We start from the raw sequence: 19,734 nt of genomic DNA, 5'->3' as shown, positions 1-19,734 counted from the left end.
AAAGAGGGTTCAAATTAATGTTCGAGCAGCGATATATGTATGCTCTATAGTTTGCAGTTTCTCGTATCACTTCTACCATTTAAAATGTATAGAAAGCATAAATTATATTTAAGTACTTTGCGTAAATTTTAATTTTGGTTTCAGTAATAAAATGTTGGAAAATTTTATTTTTTTTTTACAAACAAAAAGAGGAAACATTCATACATCACAGTTAAGGATCCATTATTAGAAGATTCAATGAACGATCAGTTTTTGTATTATTTTAAATATACTTTTTATATTGAAAATTACCGCAGCTCCTAGGACTTCCTTATACTATTTTCATTACCCAGAATTCTATTGAGGAAAAAAATTTAAGTTATTTCTTATAAAGACATTTAGATTCTTCACAATTACAAATGAGATGTTTGGTACATATTATTCAATTTTGACTAGCATTTGTCTGAAAAAGAGAGGCTCTTTACTTAACGAGACTTCAACAGATTTTCAAGCTCAATGTATTTTAAGAAGTCTATTCTTTTTATACTTCCTGGTACTCAAACAGTAATGAACTTTTAAGTATGATCTCTAGAGCAAAAACTAATGAAAGATTTTTTTTTTCGGTTTAAGCAATAAAAACATAATAACTGCCTTTCCCTCCTCACCATTCACCTTTTATTTTTATCTTCCACAATCATATCACACGGTGGATGAGGGAAGAAATGCAGTTTCTCACGAGGCTTTTGAGCTTTGCTGTTACTTGTTTTCCAAATTAAAGATGTGTCTTCTCCACCGTCCGAGTTTGCAGCGCACTAGCGACAAGAACATTTACAGGTTGAACGACTCTTCAACTCTCTACTCGTGCTCCTTTTCAACAACCTTTTATTTGAACATTCTGATTGTTTAACGTAACTGACATTGTTGACAACTTCTTGTGAATAATTATTTTTATAATGCATTCATTATATAATTTTTTGATAGGTACAATTAGATAAATTAACTTTTGTATTATACGTTTCACTGTAGTTTTATTTATATATATATATATACATTTTTATATATGCATGCCTCTTTATTATAGAAATTTATAAACTATTTACAGAATATAAAAACTTTGTCGTCTTTTTTAGGTTTTAGTGGACAGATAGTAAAAATATACTATTCCATCTCTCACAGCACTTAGCTCAGACCACTCTACATCTCGCAGTGCTTTATCCAGAAACAAATTTGACGACACTACACAGTCTTTTTTTCGTTATTTGTATATTCGGAACTTTTCCCGTCATTTTTATTGCTACATTCGCTATCAGAACTTTCTGACTCATTTTTAACTGTAGACATTTCTTTTTCTGATAAAGAATGTAACTGTTTTTTCTCGATTAAGCTCTGTCGAGGAGGAGAATCACCAGGAGAATAACTTTGAACCATTGAGTACCTTTTCGATTCAGGGGATATCCTTTTGCATTCAGAGCAAAAGCAATGTTTCGGATGATTTTCGTATGTTCTCATTTCATGGTAACGTGTATAACTATGAGGTATATAACGAACTGCAGGAACTATACAACATTCTTCATGACAAATTTCATTTTTACCAGCATGAACCATGTGGTGAGGGGATCCTCTTCTTTGAACCATGACAGGAATTGGGACAACATATGACTTTCCATGATACTCAGGGCTGTACTTTGTGTATTCACCATAACCGTTGTAGCCTTTATCATTTTCCCGCTTTATTTGCTCTGCTTTTGCTTTTGCGCGCATTTTTTCGCCGAGTAAATCGTCGACACCTTTTCTTTTTTTTTCTGCACTAAATTTTTGATGGTATTTTCTGTCTCCTTCTTCATAATCAGATTTTGGTTCAACAGTATCTTCTTCGTAGCTATAGTAACGAGTTAAAGGACTACGACTTCTCGGCCGAACTATGCTTAAAGATTCTCGTTGGATTTCACGCGTACGCGAATAATGATCACGTGAATCGTAAGGAGAAGGTGGACTTCGGTGATAAATGCGCATAGGAGAACTTCTTCCATGATAACGATCTAATGGGCTGTGCGAATGTGACACTTTCTCCGGACTTTCAGCGCGGTAGTAACGCGAAGTTGGATAAAGTACGGTTGTTACACCTTCTGACATAGTAGCTACGTGAGATCGATATTCAGGTGTCCTATGATGAAAACTAGTATAAACGGGAACAGCAGTTGGTGCTGATCTAGATTGAGTATATTCAGCGAGAGGAATACTGCTAGGACGCTTTGGTGCTATAGATGGCAGTTTTTCTTGATTTACTGAAGAAATTTTAGGCTTCCGTTTGGGACGATACTTGTAGTCCGGGTATTCAGACATATGTAAATCTCGAAGTCTTTTCGCTTCTTCTGCATATGGAGCTCTATCTTCTTCTGATAACATCTTCCACGAAGAACCTAATTGCTTTGAAATTTCAGAATTGTGCATTTTAGGATTAGCTTCGCTTATCCTTTTTCTCTCCATTCTGGACCACACCATAAACGAGTTCATTGGTCGTTTTATATGTTCTTTTCGCTTATCTAAATCAGAAGCCATTTCAACAAAAGCGCTGCAGTTGGTGGTTCTTTGTTTGACTAAAGAAATGAAAAGAAACTCGTAAAAACGAAATTTTTTATCATTGATATATGAAATGAAATTTTTACTCAAGAAAAAAAAAAAAGAAAAAAACACGTAAAGGAAAAGTTAAACGACAAAATTAACTTTCCATTTTTATGCCAAGTAAAAATAAAGCTTTATAAGTTCAAAAATACATTTATAATTAGTAGCCATATAAGAAACAACAGAGCTGAAGAAAATGAGATATTTATATAAGTCTCTTTACATTGGACAGAAAACATTAAAGATAAATTTAAAATAATAATTCAAACAATGTAAGTACTCATTTCTATTGTGGTCGGTTAAGTTAGTCGATAAGGATTTTCGATCTTCATTAAAACATTTTAAGACAATAGAATAGATAACTCACAGAAGAAGGACCCTGTAATATGCATTGGTATATAAATAAAAACAAAACAATAAAATGAAACTCATTCAAAAAAAAAAAAAAAAAAAAAAAACAATTTTTGTCTCTAAACAATATTTTATTGTTTATTCATTTGTTTTGGAAGCCATCGTAGTGAAATTCTAATGCTTACGGGATATTATTTAAATATAACTAGAATTCTTTCATACAAGGTTCTAAATAAAACAATGGATAATAACTTTATTTATTTAAATAAACAAAATGTAGGATAAATCCCATGCAGAGCATGAAAAAATAAAATTTGCTATTGATAACAAATTAAGTATGCAATAACACAAAAAGACATTTTAAAACAAAGAAAATCATGATTTCTCATTAAACCAAGTTCGCTATTGTATAAAAAGCGAGCTATTTGTAAAGGTGCGCTTACAAAATAATTCAGTGTATCAGCGTTATTAATCCAAAAATAATAATAAGCAAAATCAGATCATTAACGTCATATTCTTGATAATTCAAAAAGACTTGTTCAAGATGGCAGCTAGAGCAGCAGAAAAAGTCAGCGATGTGAAAACAAAAGAAGCCGTTTGAGCTGAACTACGTTGAGCATAATAAGTAATTTTCTATTCTTTTAAAGAAACAAGCAAAATTATGTTTAAGAGGTTAAAAAGCGTAACAGGTTATGCAGAAAGGTATGTAGGATTGCTTAATTGTTTGAAACTGAGTATCAACGGTCATTCGTATCATGTCGATAATCCAAAATTATATGTTAGGGTCCTCGGTATATGCCAAAGGCGCTGCGCTTAAACAACTTTAATTAGTCTATTCAAGTTGTTATAGTAAAATTAGCCGTAACTATGACATTAGTCGTAACTATGACAATACTTTTGAGAATTAATCAAGACTGAGGTTTAAAGAGAAATTCTCAAAAAAAAAAAAAAGCTTATTAAAGAGTTGGATGGACTTTTGAAAAATTACACCTGACCTCTAAATGTTTTTTCAAATAAAAAAGAGTTTTCTCAAAAGAACAAGTTAAAAGAAAAACTGGCTCGGATTCTTAAGCTCATCACTCGTAGTCTATTAAAACTTAAAGACCCTAAAAGAAAAAGTGCAATATTTGATTGAACAAGAAGCCGGATTGGTTCGACTCAATTTCTCAAAACGACGACTAAAAAACTCCCTCGAAATAAATCATCGATGTTAATATAACTAAGATGAGAATTCAACTCTGAACAATAAAAAAAAAAAAAGTAAATTTTTTCAAAAATATATCTCATTTACAAACCAACAACGCGTGGAGATATTCGACAGTTACCTTTTTTTCTCTATTTTTCCACCTCGCAGATTTTGCGTATGATTCCTAATGAACATTTCACACAGTTATTCATAAACACTTCTCTTTATCTAGCTGTCATGGTTCAATTTCGCCATTCTATTATTCGTAAATATGTAAATAGATTAACACAATCTCGAGGTCGAAAAGTTTTTAAGTATTGGATCTTTTGTTATCAGGCTATCATAACAATTTTTCTTTTCTTTTCTTATGGCATTATAAACTCAACAAACCGCTATTTTGAAACAATAGGGTATGTTTGCATGCAAAACAAAACAAAATCAGTTTAAGTCTCAACTAATATTACAACTGTTCACACCTCGAGAGAGATAGGGTGTACTAGAGTGACAGGGTGCAACTAATAAGAAAGAGTTAATTGTGAATGAGTTTAAAAGAGGTTAGACTTGCGAGGCAGAAAGGGTGTAAAAAGTGAGTTTATCTGTCATTTAGGGGTAAAATGTTAAAGAACTTTTTGATTATATGGTCTTTTAACATTTTAAACAGCGTAACGAAGTTTGTTGCTACGCCAATGTGTTACTTATAAATGCGAGCAAGATATTGGTAGCAGGCGGATTATATCTTTTATTATTATTTTAAATGTCACAAATCCAAAGAGATATAAATTTAAAAAAAATAATAATAGTTAAATCTTTTTCTACCTGTCTCCTTAAATCGGCATATTTAAAACTCAACTGAACAAAGAAATTCAGGAAATAGAAAAATCTATTAAGAGAAAAAATCTTTTGGCAGATATAACTTGTAATGATAATTTGTAACTTTATTTAACCCACGAAAAATAGTTCGAATTATATAATTTTTTTAATAATTAGTGATGGTCACACTACTTTGATGAGACCGTTAAGGAGAATAAGAGAGTTTTAATATATGTGAAACAAAATAAAATCTCGCTAATATGCATTTTAAAAACTTATGCTTTACATCTTCATTACTAAATATATCAGGTAAATCAAAGTATTGATTTATGTCAACACGAAATAAACATAATAGTGAAAATATTATTCCATTAGCAGTAATTTTTAGCTGGTAAACCTGAACGAAAGAACGCTCAAGGATTAATAATTTCAATTTTCAAAAATTTAAAAAAAAGAGAATACTAAAGTTGCTCCATATGAGGCGAATTCATTTCATTATGATTTCATGCAATATTTAAATTCAACTTTAAAACTCAAATAAAACAGTATTATGAAAATATGATGGTAGTGGCAGTGTAAATATAACTATAAAAGATAATAGTAGCAAAGTAAATAAGAAATAATAACAATAGGAATTCACTAAAATAGAGATGTGTTTTGTGATACAAAAATAATGAAATTTGCATTAGCTTCTTTGACATTTTTCACGCCATAAAATGCTTGGGAAGTAAACAAACAAAAAATAACAAGGAACAAAAGTATAGCTTGTAGTATAATTTAAAAGTTATAGACTTAAGTAAAGTATATACTTTATGTTTTTACTTTTTTCTGTCTTAAATTTATCTTCTAAAAAAAAAAAAAAATTCATTTCATCTTATTGTCTTAATCTAATAATAATTCGAACGATAGAATAAAAAAAATTACCTTTGTGTTTCTAGACAATATAGGCAATATTGACATCCAATTTCAAAACAAAAGCTGGGGTGAAAATTTGCGAATGAACACAAACAAGCGTTAAAAACAAGCTACATTTAAAAGCATTGTAGAGAGATTTCGAAGCTCTTTGTTCATTGTGCACGAAACAATGCCATGAATAAAGGTTTTTCAATGACCTACTGTTTAAGTTGAATGGTCTCAATTGATGGTGGTGCGCTTCATATGAATGGAGGACCTGTTCAGATCGAGCTTATTCGTCGGCTTTTTGTAATTCAATTTATTATAGAAGATTTTATCGATATGAATGCTTCATTCAACTTTGAGCATTGTTTGTTAGCGTTTGTCGAAACAATGTTCAAAAGTTATTCCGAAGTTGAGTTTTACTTTGAACTTAAGAACAAATAAAATTGCATACTGCGTCAACACTCTTCAAGAATAAAAAGAAAGGATTCAATACGAAATCAGACCCTGTCAAAAAATTTATCAGGCAATACTTCATACCACAAAATTCAATTTCAAGACATGAAGTTAAGAAAAATTGTTCTGTAATTCGCAAAACGCTCTTTTAAAGAAGCAAGGCTCTATTGTTTCTATGCAGGACCATTTTATTTTAAAATCTTGAGAGAATTAAGTATCAACATAAATCTTTCAAGTTAAAACGCAGAGTGCTTGTCTTTATGTGTGCCGGTAAATTTTCCTGAAGTATATTATATATTTATAATAGAAATAATCGATTGGCTATTCTTGAAAATCCCACCTGACATTGCGATAGTGGGGGAAAAAATCTCCGGGGAGGTTGAATAGTGAGGTGATTAATACGCCATAATTTCATTATACAAAAAGACATTTTGAGACGCCAAATTAAAGTGTGAAGATTAGAATGATCTTAGTTTCTCTCCTAACACTTAACGCAATTTGACTGAAAAAAAACAGGGGAAAACAAAAAATCTATTTCCTGATGGAAGCATAGGGGATTTTTTTATTGTTGCGGTTTAGACTATCATCGAATCAGACGGTTAAAGAATATTTGACGACGAATAGTTTAACTTGACAAAATATAAATCTTACAATAAATCAACAAGCTCATTGAGCAGAAAAAAAGAAAGAAAAGATTCGAGTATAATAAGAGAAAAGATTTCGGGCATGGCGCATGTTAATGAGATAAAATCCGATAAAAGGGATCGCTTTAACACTTAGGTTGAAAGCGTTAATAAAGCCCGTAGTACATGTAAAATTCACAAAGTGTTTCCTGAATAAAAAAAGAATACAGCACATAAAGGATGAAATTTCCACTTTTTTGTGACTGATAGCTTCTCTCCTTAAATAACAGGTACTTTTGTTGATATTAATCCAGATTTTTTTGCCCGAACTAAGAATACATTCTAGTGTCTTTTTAATGAACATAAAATCTTTTGAAGAGTAATTCAACCATTAAATTTTCATTTATGCTACTCCTTGATTTCAAAAATCAAGTTGTATATCCGTGGAAGATCTTTTTTAAAGATCTTCCACACAAAAAAGAGTTTAATCTAAAAAAAAGGACGCTATTACGACCCTCACACTACACTTTTTAGACCAATATTATAACTAGTCCGTTGTCAGAATATTTCAGCGAAATACTATTTACCGAGAAATGGCACGAATAGGATCCCATTACTCGTTCACACATTAACCTTTAATATTCGGTAGGTTTTAAAGATTCGGAACTTGAAAAAAGCTGAACCCCATCGGACGTTTGTGGGATGTTTTTATCTGTTCACGAAAATCGCTACTTGGGTTTCGCTATCATTTTGCTAAAATGTTATAAAATAGCATTTTTAAGGAAACTTCGGAGAAGATTCCTTCCTTGTGTTTATAGCTATATACATAGAAAATAAAAAAGCTGATTTTAAAACGCACCAAATAAATTAAAATGTTGAAACCGTTGAAAACGTTTTTTGATACAAAAGGTGAGACTTGTTTAAGATGCTTATAGAACGTTCGTTAGAACTTCTATATAACGTTCATCGCATTTTTATAACTTTCTGTTGACTGAGTTTGCAGATAGGCAAGGCATGTTTTAAAAAACAGTATACCTACTATTATCCATCGACATACCCACAGGGACGATAACATTTCATAATATAATTAAAAGCGAAAGGCACAACCCCTGCAAACTACTCCTTGGTTTAAAGTAGATCATCCAGCTTAGGAAGATGAGTCTTCCTTATGCATCATTATCCTCGTTAAAGCGGCTGATGGCTAACCCTTTGTTGCCTACATATTGCTTTATGTGTCAGCTGTTTGCGGGTTTAACTAAACTTGGAAGTAAAGTCTCAAGCTTTTTAACAAGCTTATGCAAATTAAACCTTTCACTTTCGTTTATAATATCCTTAATGAACACAAACTTAGCGCTAGAGGAAACGTTCAATTGGTCCAAAAGTTCGAGGATGAATTGAAAATCTAAAAAGAATTTTTAAAAAATAAACTTTTTTTTTTTTCAGTTTTAACAACAAATTCTAATTAAAACATCAAAACAAATTAAAATGAAAAAAAAATTTTTAAAAGAAAAAACTTTTTCCATTTTACAATGATAACACAAAATCTTTAAACCAACTGAAAGTATGTCAGTACTAACCTTTTTGTTCCCGGAGAGCTTTCCAGACAGCAAGGCGAACTTTAACAGGTGCTATTCGCTGAAGTTCTAGTCTAGCTTGTCTTATAGAATGAAGCGGAAGGTTATTTAAATCGTTTAGTGTTAAATCACTAGAAATTTCTTTAAAAATTTCCATAGAAAAAATTGTTTGAACGTTAAGTGAGGAGGAAACAAGCGAAGTGCCTTCGCCGATATTGTCAATTTTTTCATTATCGTTACTTAAACTATTTAGCTTCCTTTTTCTATGTATCTTTTGTTGCTTTCGAAGCTGTTCATTTACACTGATCGATGTCAATTTTTTGTCTTCTTTCTTATTCATTATTATTAAGTCTTTGCAATTATCTCTCACATCTGTCTCTTTAGAATTATCTCTCACATCTGTTTCTTTGCAATTATCTTTCACATCTGTTTCTTCAGTTTTTAGACACTTTTGATCAATAACTTGGTTTATAATATTTTTGACAGGTTCAAACTTTGAAAACGACACTAGTTTTGGTGGTGGAGTATTGGGCCGTCCAACTGGCCGTCTGCTAGGAGCAGAATCGTTTCTTTTACGCTTTACTTTCAACGCTATTGGTTCGTTCAAACGTTTCCGAGGATTTTGGTTAAAAGCATTTTCATCTGCTTCGTCTACGATAAATTGCTAGAAATAACAAAAAATAGATTTAATATCATAAACGTAAAACATAGTGGAAAAAAAAATAGGGAAGATACGTATGAGAATAAAATATTTAAAAAATGACACCGCTTTTTATCATCCTTATTTACAAAAACATTTTTTTTTTCTTCTGTTTGGTCAAATAAGATAACTGTGTTGTTTCTTTTTTAAAAATACCACTAAAAAGTTTGCAAAAACTCACTTAGAAATAGTTTTTAAAATGTAACCAGAGCTTTAAAATCATTCAGAGCACAACAAGCTTAAGAAAATAAAAAAGGGGATCATACTTGGTCTTGTTGTTTTAGTTTGAATGGATTTCCAAAAGTATGCAAACGAATTTGACTAGAATCTACTTCACGTAATGGTTTTACATGCTGAAGTTCAGGCTCTTTGTAGTTACCCATCAAGCTTATGGAAATGCAATGTTTTAATTCTGAATTGAAATAAATTTTACATCAACAAGTTAACATTTCTTTTAAAAAAAACATTGTCAATACTCTATATTGCATTTGATATTTAAACTGTTTATAACATAATCAAGACAATTATAACAACAAAACCATTTAAATAATTTATTTTTACCTTCATCATGCATTCTACTGCTTAGTGGATTTGGCATTTGAAAAAAATTGGCCCTCATTCTGCTAACATGATCAATGACATCACCACGATGTATGTCAAAAGGGTTCTTGTAACTTTGAACTTGAAATCTCTGTAGAATGTCATAATTACATCAGCTATTTTTACAATCTTTTACAATAAGTAGATTTTATAATAAAGTGATAAAGAAAAAAGGTTTCTTTTAAGAAAAACCTTCAAAACTCATTCCTTAAAAATTAAAGCTTTTAGTTAAAACACATACAACACAAAATTTTTTTTTTTTTTATCAAATATTTTGATTACCTCAACCAATGCAGGCAAATTTCTTGATGCAAAAATATGAGTTTTTTCTGCAGACCTTTAAAAAAATTACACAGTTTGAAGGAAACTAATTTATAAAAAAAAAGATTTCATGTCATGATAAATAAAAATTTTACCATTTTATGTTCTTGATTATTTTTTATAACAAAATATTTAATAAAGAATTTTTAAAGTAATAAGTTTTGATGACAGACTAAATGAGACAAACCTTAAAGATTAACAATATCTGTATATAATGTAGCATAAGTTTTTCTAAAAAAGTTTTTTTAGAATGGCATTACACACTTGGAAGTATAAAAAAATTCTCAGTCACAATCAATCATACTTTTATCACGAATCATAATAATTGCAATTGTTAGAAATCACACTTTTGGCAAGTTAAAAACTTATCTCAGTAGTTTAAAAAAATAGACAATTAATTTACTCAGATTGTTTGTAATTGGCATTATATTAACAGAAGTCAAGGTGTAATTGAGAATTAGTTTATAAATACTTCTTATAAGAAAATTTTTAAAAATTCATACAAGGAAGTTACATCCTTTCCAAGTTTGTCATGTTTTTTGTCATCACTTATTAGTACTTCTAAATCTAGTGCATAGATCCTAACTTAGTGCTTATTGAACAATACTGCTACATACCATACATATATGCTATTAAGTCAACCTCATCTATAAGTTAACCCAATGCATAAGTAACCCCACCATATAACTGTTCTCTTTAAGCTTTTGATTTAAAAAGTTGAAATTTAAAAAACAACTTGACTCATAAATATGTTGACTTGGTATAGTTTAGGTAACATTTTTGACCCTTCTAAATAGCTCAAAAACTCTTTCAATATAAATACTTTTTATGAATTATGGAAAAAACTGTTTTATGCTTACAACTTTGTTTTCTCTTCTAGCTGCTCATGTCGTTTGCGGTTTATTGCAGCAGCATTTTCTTTTAACAGAAATGTTTTGAAATCTTTTTGTTTACTATCTGTTAATTGTGGTGCACTAAAAATAAAAACAATCGAAATTTACAAAAACTAGCAAAAAAATAAATTTCGCAAACAGTCAAACTTTCTTAAAAAAAAAACTTACGATGGTATTGTTATTTGGAGGGGATCAGCTACACTCTGCTGACTGTGAATGTTTATCAACCTCTCTGCTTCATTCTTTCCGAGATGTTTAACTTTTTTCAAATATGAAAGTATACTGTAATTCAAAGAACCGTCAAAATGATCTGGTATTAAGTTATTTGTAATTCCCATTCTTTTTAATGCATTTTGTAGTGACTAAAAGTTGAAAAACTAAAAATAAGTTTATCTTACATAGCAAATTTGCAGCTATTTATATACTACAGAGGACTGATTATTTGAATCTATACTTTTTCAAACTTCAAATTCGCTCAAGCCAAGTTTGATTTCTCTCTCAGACTTGGATTTTATTTCATCAAAGTCCTGCTTATTTTATTTTTTTTATTTGAACTAATTTTTTTACACTTTGGTATTAAACTGATATTAAAATGAATTGGAGCTTACAGTATCAGAAAAAATCTTATATAAGTTGTTAAATCAATTTTTAGGTTAAAGATTACACCAAAATAAATCATATTTTTGTTATTTTAAAATTATAAATTAGAAGAAAATGCATTATGTTTAAAGACAATTACAATTTTATAATAGATTGTTGTTTTTCAAGTGAAATGTTGTTTAAGCTAGCATTTTTTTTAAAAATATATATATTTAAAAGACTTTTAAAAAATAAAAAAAAATCATGAAAGAAACTTACTGTAATATAATAACTTGGCATTTTCCTTAAGTACTGCTCAAATGATTGCTGCCACTTTGGGGTAGGTTTACATTTGTGAACTTTTATTAATTCATCTAAAATAAATTTGAACATTGGTAAAAAATTGAAAAAACCTTTTAAAAGAATACAATTTTAAGAACCCTTAAAATACTTTCTAACTACAGTAAAATCTTAAAAAAAAGAGGGGGAAACAGGGCTTTGTTCATTAAATTGGTGTTAATTGTAAGGGGTTTGATACTAAAAATATTACCAATTAATGGCATGATCACTGTGTAGTTGTAAGGTAGAACAAACAAATTGACACATAGAAGATTAGTAGCAGCCTTTAAATAACCGAACGGATAGCCAATCTCTGAATCACAGGAGCTTCCACTTACAAACACCTTTAAAAAAAAATTAATTTATATAAAAATATAATTTATTAGGAATATTTAGCAAAGTACAAAAAACAAGCATAATTTTAAAAAACTGACCTGCCAAGCAACATTAGGTTGTTTCCTTTCAAGTATATACTGTGTGAGAGGTGAAGGTTCTAGCTCATACTTGTCAAACGGCATGTTATCAATTATCATCGCTTCACTTGGTTTACACTGAAACTTTATGACAGGGTGACTATCGCGTGGTGGCTTAAAAAGAAATCAAATTATTAATGGTCATTAATCATTAAATTACATGCTCTTCATTAAAATGTGTTAAAGTAAAAAAAGTAAAACAACCTCTTTTCTACTGATAATCTTTTATAAGAAACTAAACTATTTATTTTAAATTTATTCAATGCCAACTCGTTATTTTTACCAGTAATATATTTTCCTTTAAATTTCTTTTAAAAAGAAAAACATTTAAAAATCAGAAAAATTTAAAGGAATTTTATTTAAAAAGATTATCAGAAAAATATTCTCTGAAGTTTTAATGAAAAATTGTTTGTGATTATCCATATGGCTAAAATGTATGCTATATAGATTAATGTAATTACTTTATTACAAGAATGTTGTGATCAATCTTTTAATCTGAATAAAAAGATATTTAAATAAATATTTTTGATAATTATAATTAGGCATGTGTAACAATTTCTTGAAAAATTTCAATTTCAATGCTTTTTGAATTTTTGCAAGTTTTGGTTAAAAAAAAAATAAAAAAGAATCACTCAAATGATTGTTAGCCTGTATTTTATTAACATTACTGATTTGAATTTTCTACAAATCAAATAAAATCAGGTATTTTAACACTTTTTCTTCAAGTAAAAGATGAAACCAAAATTTTACTTTCAATAACAAGTAAAGTAGATGTCATTATAAGATTCATAATTTTTATGATTTTATTTTATAAGGTTTTAACTTTTCTGATATTTCAATAAAAAAAATGTTTCAAAGAAGAAAAATAAAGCACAAGCTTGCAGTTCCTAAAGATGGATAAAAAAAAGTCCATCTAATTCTAAATCTAATTTTTCAGTGAACATAAATTTCAAATTAACTATTGAAAATTAACTATTTGAAAAACAAATGTAAACATTATGATGTAAGTTTATGTGGCCATTTTATTACCATGGGTAATAAAATGGCCACATGAATGGGATGGGATTTTAGTTTTGTGTTGTGGGTGGTATAATACCACAAGTCCTGGTGTATCTATTTATAAGTCTATCCCTTATTTCTTGTTAACAACTCTAAGATCAAAAAAAGAGCCCTTATACATAAGAAGATTTGATATAGAGTTGTTTTCAAAATTAGTTGTTTTTGGAATTCAATGTGAAGTTATGTGTTTTCACGATACCAAACAGGAATATAATTAGTCTAAAATTAAACTAAAATAAGTAATTAAAATTTTATAAATTTTTTTGGCATTAAGCTGACCATATTCTTTTTTTTTTTTGGATACTTGTCCAACGGATTAAAATCTGTTTTAGAGATTAAATTTTGGTTCTTAAGTCACTTTTTTTGCCACCTATGTTCTTAAAACCATTTTCTAATTATATATATAAAAAAAGGTTTTTTAAAGCTGGATGCCATTCTAAACACCAACCTGCTATAGTATTACAGGAAAATAAGTGTTTATATCCTGGCACCAGCATAAGGAGGACTTCTGACCCAAGATGAAGAACTCCTCCAACACATAAACTGAATTATCTCATGCCATACACTAATCCTGGTATATTGTCTCCAAGGTAAAAACCAAATTGAAAACTATGTTTTGAGATTTCCTGGAACAACACATACCAAAGCAATCATAGATGAATCTGGCCAGAAGGATTCTGGGATAGGCCAATGTCCAACATTTCCTTTTATATTTGTCCGAACAAAAATCATCCGCCTCTGTTTAGCCCAAGCTGTAGAATATGACGTGACTGCAACAGGCGAAACCATATTGGAATGAAGATCAGGGTGCTCATCACCTCGAATAGGATTTTCAGGAATAACAGATACACTAAATTGTAAGAGTTTTTAAGATTCATATCAAGACAAAATGAAAAAAATGTCTTTGAATTTAAATAAGTTACATACCTTGTATTTTGTGCATCAGTTTTTGGTATCACCTTTATAGGTTCAACTTCTGGAATTTTCCCATTTATTATTCTTGTAGGAATAGCATTTTTAATAGGTATTATATGAGGTGGAAATGACATTGAATGAAGAATATTAGACATAGGAGGTGGGTGTAAGCCCTTTATTCCAGGAGGGAGCATACCAACAGGAAGCGGAGGTGGAGGGATCATTCCTGAATGCAGAATTGGAGGGGGTAGTAGTAAACCACTCAAAGAAAGATTACCATTTGTATCTGTAGGCATAAAGTTGTTAGAAAGATTCCCACTCATTACATTTTCATTATGTAGTCGATTAGGGTGTGAGAGAAACCCATTCATTAATGGAACTGTTGTGTTAAATGATGTAGGACCTACACCATTGACTTCAGGAGCAGGAGATAGTTCTTCTTTATGTTTTGGTGTTTTAGAACCTAAAAATTTTATTATTCATTACAATTGATATTCAAAACAATTGATATTCAAAACAATTTATTTTCTCAAATTAGTCAAGAAATATTTCCTAAGGTTAAAAAAAATTTACCTTCTTTAGAAATCGGTTCTGGATCAGGACCATATTTTTCAAAACTAATCATAACACCTGGAACTGCAATTTTTTGAGCAATTGATTCCAAAGATTGCATTAGCATTTTATGGCTTCCAATACTATATAATTTACCTGATGACAAAAAAAAAATTTTTTTTTTTCAATTTCTGCATAACAAAGTTTATCAACTTTTATAAAAATCTTTCTGAAAAGAAAAACTCTTTAACAGTCGAAATAAAATCCCTATATAAATTGTAATATTTATGTAGTAAATATAAAAACTACTATGGTAAAAAATATACCTCCTGTATCTTCACAAAGATTTGAGAGTGGCATATCTTCAGCTTGTAAAGTTGATAGCTTTTCATTTACAGATGCTGCAAATCCTGGTATTTTTAGATTTAATGCAAACAACCTTTGATCCCATCTATAAATTTCTTTTGTCAGTTCAGCACCAGGTAAAAGGTTATTAGATGGGATAATTATCTAAATTATAAATAGTTTTTATTGTTATAAAAAAGATTTCAACTTATTTGTTAACAAAGCTTTTGTCTGGTTATATAAAGCTTTAGGTATGAAGAAAAACTAAGATAGGCAAATTCTTTTATAAAAAGTTGATTTACATTTTTCATTTTATTATGACATTGTTTTAGTAGCTATTTTAATTATGAAAGCATAAAAATCAACTTAAATTGATCTATATACTGGAGTGAGGTTGACACTAAAAGTCTGTTCCAGAATTTTTCACAATTTTGAATAAAGTTGCAGTTGCAGAATGAAAATTAATTTTCATATAGTAAAAAATGTGTTTTTTTGACATCTATGAAAAAGTTCTTCTAATAGAACTTCTTTTTTTTTTTTTGGTACCAAAAGTATAAAAAAAAAAGTGTTGGGGATGCTCAAATTAAACCAAAACATATTTTTTACAGTTGTTTTAAATATAGATTTAAAAACTGTTTAAAGATTGATAAATATTAGTAGTCTTTTAAAACCATAAACTGCTTTTACACTAAAAATTCTCTTAGTCTTTAAAACCCTTAGACCAAATGTAAGGTCATGATTATACTTAAAACATTAAACTTTGTATAAAATAAATGAAATTTGTCTCTTTTAAATCTTTTTTTTTTTTTTTTCTAAATAAAATAGAGTTATAAAAGATTTTTTTTTTAAAAAAAAAAAAAAAAAATCTTTTATAACTCTATTTTATAAAGTTTATTCATAAGAAAAAACACGATAAGCATAAGAAAAATCATACCTCTCCTGTAATTCCTGTAACATTAATAAGATTACATCCATCGGAAAACAGCATAACTAAAGCTGGTTCCAAATAATAAGGATTCCTTCCCTGAAAAAAAAATAAAACAAAATAAGTACTTTATCTAATGTTTTAAAAAAATAAGTAAAAAAAAAAATTTAATTTTATAAATTTTTTGATTGTAATTCAAAGAAATGTATTTTAATGAATCACAACCAAAAAGTTTACTACAAATTTCTGAAAATAAGAGTATTGTTTAAGCTCAATTAAAATTAGAAATATTTACCACAAACCAATGTGAATTTCTGACTATACAACTGGATTTTGTTGCATAGTCTGAAAATGTGGAATATAGAATTACTCTGGTATTTTTTTAGTCTTTTTTTTTTTTATCAAAAAATAAAACTCTTAGGACACAAATTTATGATTTACATTTAATTTGAAATTCCTTACCAAACCATAATTATCAATTCCAGACTGTAAACGTGTCATATTTAATAAGTCAAATGCTTCTTTCAAAGCTCCACCAAGTTCAGTCAGACCATATGCTTCTAAATTCTTTAGTTCTTTTAAAAACTGTGCAAGATTTTCTCTCCAACCAACCTGCATAGAATCACAGAAAGGTTTGTAAAAAAAGTAAAACCATCACTTGTAAATGAAATTACTAAGTTGTTTGTAAATGAAATAATTTAATAATTTAATTGCAAGCTGATTTTTGCAGACCATTATATTGCAGTGTTCTTATAAAACTAGCATGAAGCTCTATGTATGACATAATTCTCACCTAAATCTTATTTTTGAAAATATAAATCAACATGAAATTGGATTTGTAAAGCAAAACTTAATTTATAAATAATTACAACTTTATATTTTTTATGCAAAGTATTCATTTTTCTATTATAAATATTGTTATAACTTCATTCAATAAACAAAAGAAGTAATTTTATCTGTTAATATATTTTACTTATTTTTCTATAAATTAATATTTAAAAAACAAATTGAATGTTTTTTTTTATTATGTAAGGTTTAGTAAACAATTGACTGGTAATATTTAATACTCTTAAATGTTTATTAAGGCTTTGTTCAGTTTTTGAAAGCAGGTCAATAATACTATACACGTATATTTTTTTTTATAAATTACGACTTTAAATAATTTTATTATTAAATGCTATAAAATTTAATTATACGGGAATAAATTCAAAACAAACCGCGTACGTACTTCGCGCATGTGTAGTAGCTGCGAAATAGTGTTTTGTTTTTGACATTGGCTTAGATAAAAAGGCAGCATTTATAATGATAGATATGAAATAAAAGTAAAGTTTTTTTTATAAATTTCGTACAAATCATTCGCATTCCGCCCTCACCTTAACAGATTTATTCTGTTCGTCAAAAGTCACCAACATATAACGATCTCCACGACTGGCATTAATGTCACGAGCTCGTATCTGAGAAAAAGAAATTGTGTCCAAGTGTTAGATATCTAGTTAGGGAGGAGAATCTCTAGAAAAAATCTTTAAGTATATGAGGAAAGCTGACTTTTCCTTCATAACTTAATTCTTACTTTTAAAAAAGATTCCACAGCTCCTTTCGCTAGGTCTAAATAGGTAGTACCAAGGCACGTCTTTTGGTTCATAGACGCACTAGTATCTACCAAAAAAACTAAAATGACCATTTCTACGTTTGTTTTTCTTAGGTATCAAACAAAAATAAGATGAATTTGAGGTAGAAAAACACACGGACATGATTTCACTCCGACAGAAAGTTTTCAACTGCACTTTACATGAAGGTGCAGCATTGAAAACAGAACCACGAAGTTCTAAATGTCATGTGATAAAATATAAGAATATCCATTGGTTAAATCGTAAATATACGACTTGCTCAAATTTTTTTAAACGCGAAATACTTTTATATAATTCGACATGCTTAAAGTGATATCCTTGAACATTTATAAACATAAATGTATTAGTAATAATATTTTTCATACAATTCCAAAAAAGAGGTAAACTTATTTGGATTTTAAAGAAAAGGAAATAAAACTCAATTTTTTCAAAAATATACAAATAAACTTAAAAAAAAGAATAAGTAAGTCAAATTAATACAAGTATTAACAGTGAAAGATTGAAACAATATTTAAGTCTAAAATCGAAAGTAAATAAAAGTGGTTAAATCATTCCGACAATTTGAATATATTATCAGCTCTTACACTTTGCTTATCTTAGTAGACAGTTAATATGGTTTTATCATAGTTTTAGTTGAACTCATGGAGACTAAATTAACAAGTTTTGTTCAATACACTGGGTACAAGATTAGGAGTGGGTAGATCCACTTAAGTAGCTTCAACAATTTTGAGACCTATTTTTTTTTCTAATTTACATTACTAAAGTTACTTTCGTTATTATTTTTTTTTGTTGAGTTACCAAACATTTGGTTTGTTTTTGTATTTTATTTTTTCCTTTCGTGTGTTTTGTTGCCTTTCAACGGTTTTGGCTTGTTCTGAACTTTGTTTGACTTTGTTCTAAACCATTTTTTGTATGGAGATTTGGTCAAACACTTCGGTTTTGTTTTTCACCTTTTATAAGTGGTTAAATTGGTTTAAATTAAAAAAACTGGAGACATTTGCCAGGGTGTAACACAATTATTTGTACTTGGTTCAAAATCTCGTTCAAAATTTGTTCGAATGTCATCTATTGGATGCTGACATTCATTTCTTCTTACGGTCTCCATGCTTAATGACATGGCTGAGCATTCACCTGCTGACTAATCTACTAATTTGCTAGCACTTTATGAAGTAGCACTATTTTCACTTGTTTTATTTACAACTTTGTTGCCCGGCTATTTCTATCGAACGGATAAATACACAGTTATAAGATATGTTGGAATCAACTATAAGATTTTAAAATAAATTATATGATTTTATAATAAACTATACGATTTTAGAATATATTATGCAATACTAGAGTTTCTGACCTTCTCAAAGGTAAAGATATAAAAAAAATCATTCAATGTCACGAGTGAGATTCAAAAGATCTATATTTCTAATGCGGATAATAATAATAAGAATAAACTACTAGCCCACATTAGGCGTATAATCCAGAATACCCTCGTGAACTTGCTTTGAATGTTTTAACCGTTCGCAAATTCGCAGACGATCATTAGCAATCGTCTTTTTCGAATCAATTAAAGAGTAATATTTGAGCTGTTCACAAGCCCAGTTGATAAAATCCACTCTGCATTTTTTTTTTTTAATTTGAGTTAGGAGCACTTGAGTCGTCACTTGAGTTTTTAACTCTGGAGTCTGTGCTAACTGGCAGTAAAATTTTACTAAAAAATTCTATAATTTTGACTAAAAAGATATTTTCATTTAAGTTTTGGTTGGTTAACCAAAAAAAAAAGACAAAAAAACGTAAGTTTTTTTTGGCAATATTTAAAGACGGATAACAAACATAACTTGCGTATAAATATCTATAACTAGAATAAAAACAGAGAAAGTAATTTCCAATCAACTATAACTAAAGTAGTGCAATAA

General features: G+C 29.0%; 2 protein-coding genes across 6 annotated transcripts; both read right to left on the bottom strand.

Moving 5' to 3' along the window:
• Window positions 1–1,030: 1,030 nt before the first annotated feature.
• Window positions 1,031–6,043, bottom strand: LOC145191677 (uncharacterized). 3 transcript variants are annotated; one of them, XM_090067737.1, is made up of 3 exons: window positions 3,138–3,777; window positions 2,882–2,980; window positions 1,031–2,576 (listed from the first exon to the last, which is right to left on the bottom strand). In XM_090067737.1, the coding sequence occupies exons 2-3, from the start codon at window positions 2,883–2,885 to the stop codon at window positions 1,216–1,218; spliced, it is 1,365 nt and encodes a 454-aa protein (XP_089923863.1). In that variant the 5' UTR covers window positions 2,886–2,980; window positions 3,138–3,777; the 3' UTR covers window positions 1,031–1,215. The 3 variants fall into 3 exon arrangements, with proteins under 3 accessions (XP_089923863.1, XP_079924953.2, XP_079924954.2); XM_080068827.2 differs by lacking the exons at window positions 2,882–2,980; window positions 3,138–3,777 and adding an exon at window positions 5,873–6,043; XM_080068828.2 differs by lacking the exons at window positions 2,882–2,980; window positions 3,138–3,777 and adding an exon at window positions 4,278–4,417.
• A 1,727-nt stretch (window positions 6,044–7,770) lies between these two features.
• LOC145191676 (integrator complex subunit 6-B-like) lies at window positions 7,771–18,030 on the bottom strand. 3 transcript variants are annotated; one of them, XR_016445289.1, is made up of 18 exons: window positions 17,770–18,013; window positions 17,573–17,653; window positions 16,662–16,811; window positions 16,209–16,298; window positions 15,256–15,439; window positions 14,951–15,085; window positions 14,390–14,840; window positions 13,911–14,312; window positions 12,365–12,517; window positions 12,142–12,274; window positions 11,871–11,965; window positions 11,181–11,374; window positions 10,980–11,093; window positions 10,081–10,135; window positions 9,760–9,889; window positions 9,465–9,610; window positions 8,502–9,162; window positions 7,771–8,326 (listed from the first exon to the last, which is right to left on the bottom strand). XR_016445289.1 is itself a non-coding variant. In XM_080068825.2 (18 exons), the coding sequence occupies exons 1-18, from the start codon at window positions 17,878–17,880 to the stop codon at window positions 8,160–8,162; spliced, it is 3,258 nt and encodes a 1,085-aa protein (XP_079924951.2). In that variant the 5' UTR covers window positions 17,881–18,030; the 3' UTR covers window positions 7,771–8,159. The 3 variants fall into 3 exon arrangements, 2 of the variants coding, with proteins under 2 accessions (XP_079924951.2, XP_089923862.1); XM_080068825.2 differs by having other exon boundaries at window positions 14,105–14,312; window positions 17,770–18,030; XM_090067736.1 differs by lacking the exons at window positions 14,951–15,085; window positions 15,256–15,439; window positions 16,209–16,298; ... (1 more) ...; window positions 17,573–17,653; window positions 17,770–18,013 and having other exon boundaries at window positions 14,390–14,746.
• Between the last annotated feature and the right edge of the window lie 1,704 nt (window positions 18,031–19,734).

This window comes from Hydra viridissima, unplaced genomic scaffold (assembly GCF_058129835.1).
Source record: "Hydra viridissima isolate aposymbiotic clone 2 unplaced genomic scaffold, HvirCarnegie_v1 scaffold_11, whole genome shotgun sequence".
NCBI classification, from domain to species: Eukaryota; Metazoa; Cnidaria; class Hydrozoa; order Anthoathecata; family Hydridae; genus Hydra; species Hydra viridissima.
Note: the sequence above shows the minus strand (reverse complement) of the source record. Positions and strands in the feature narration are given on the sequence as shown.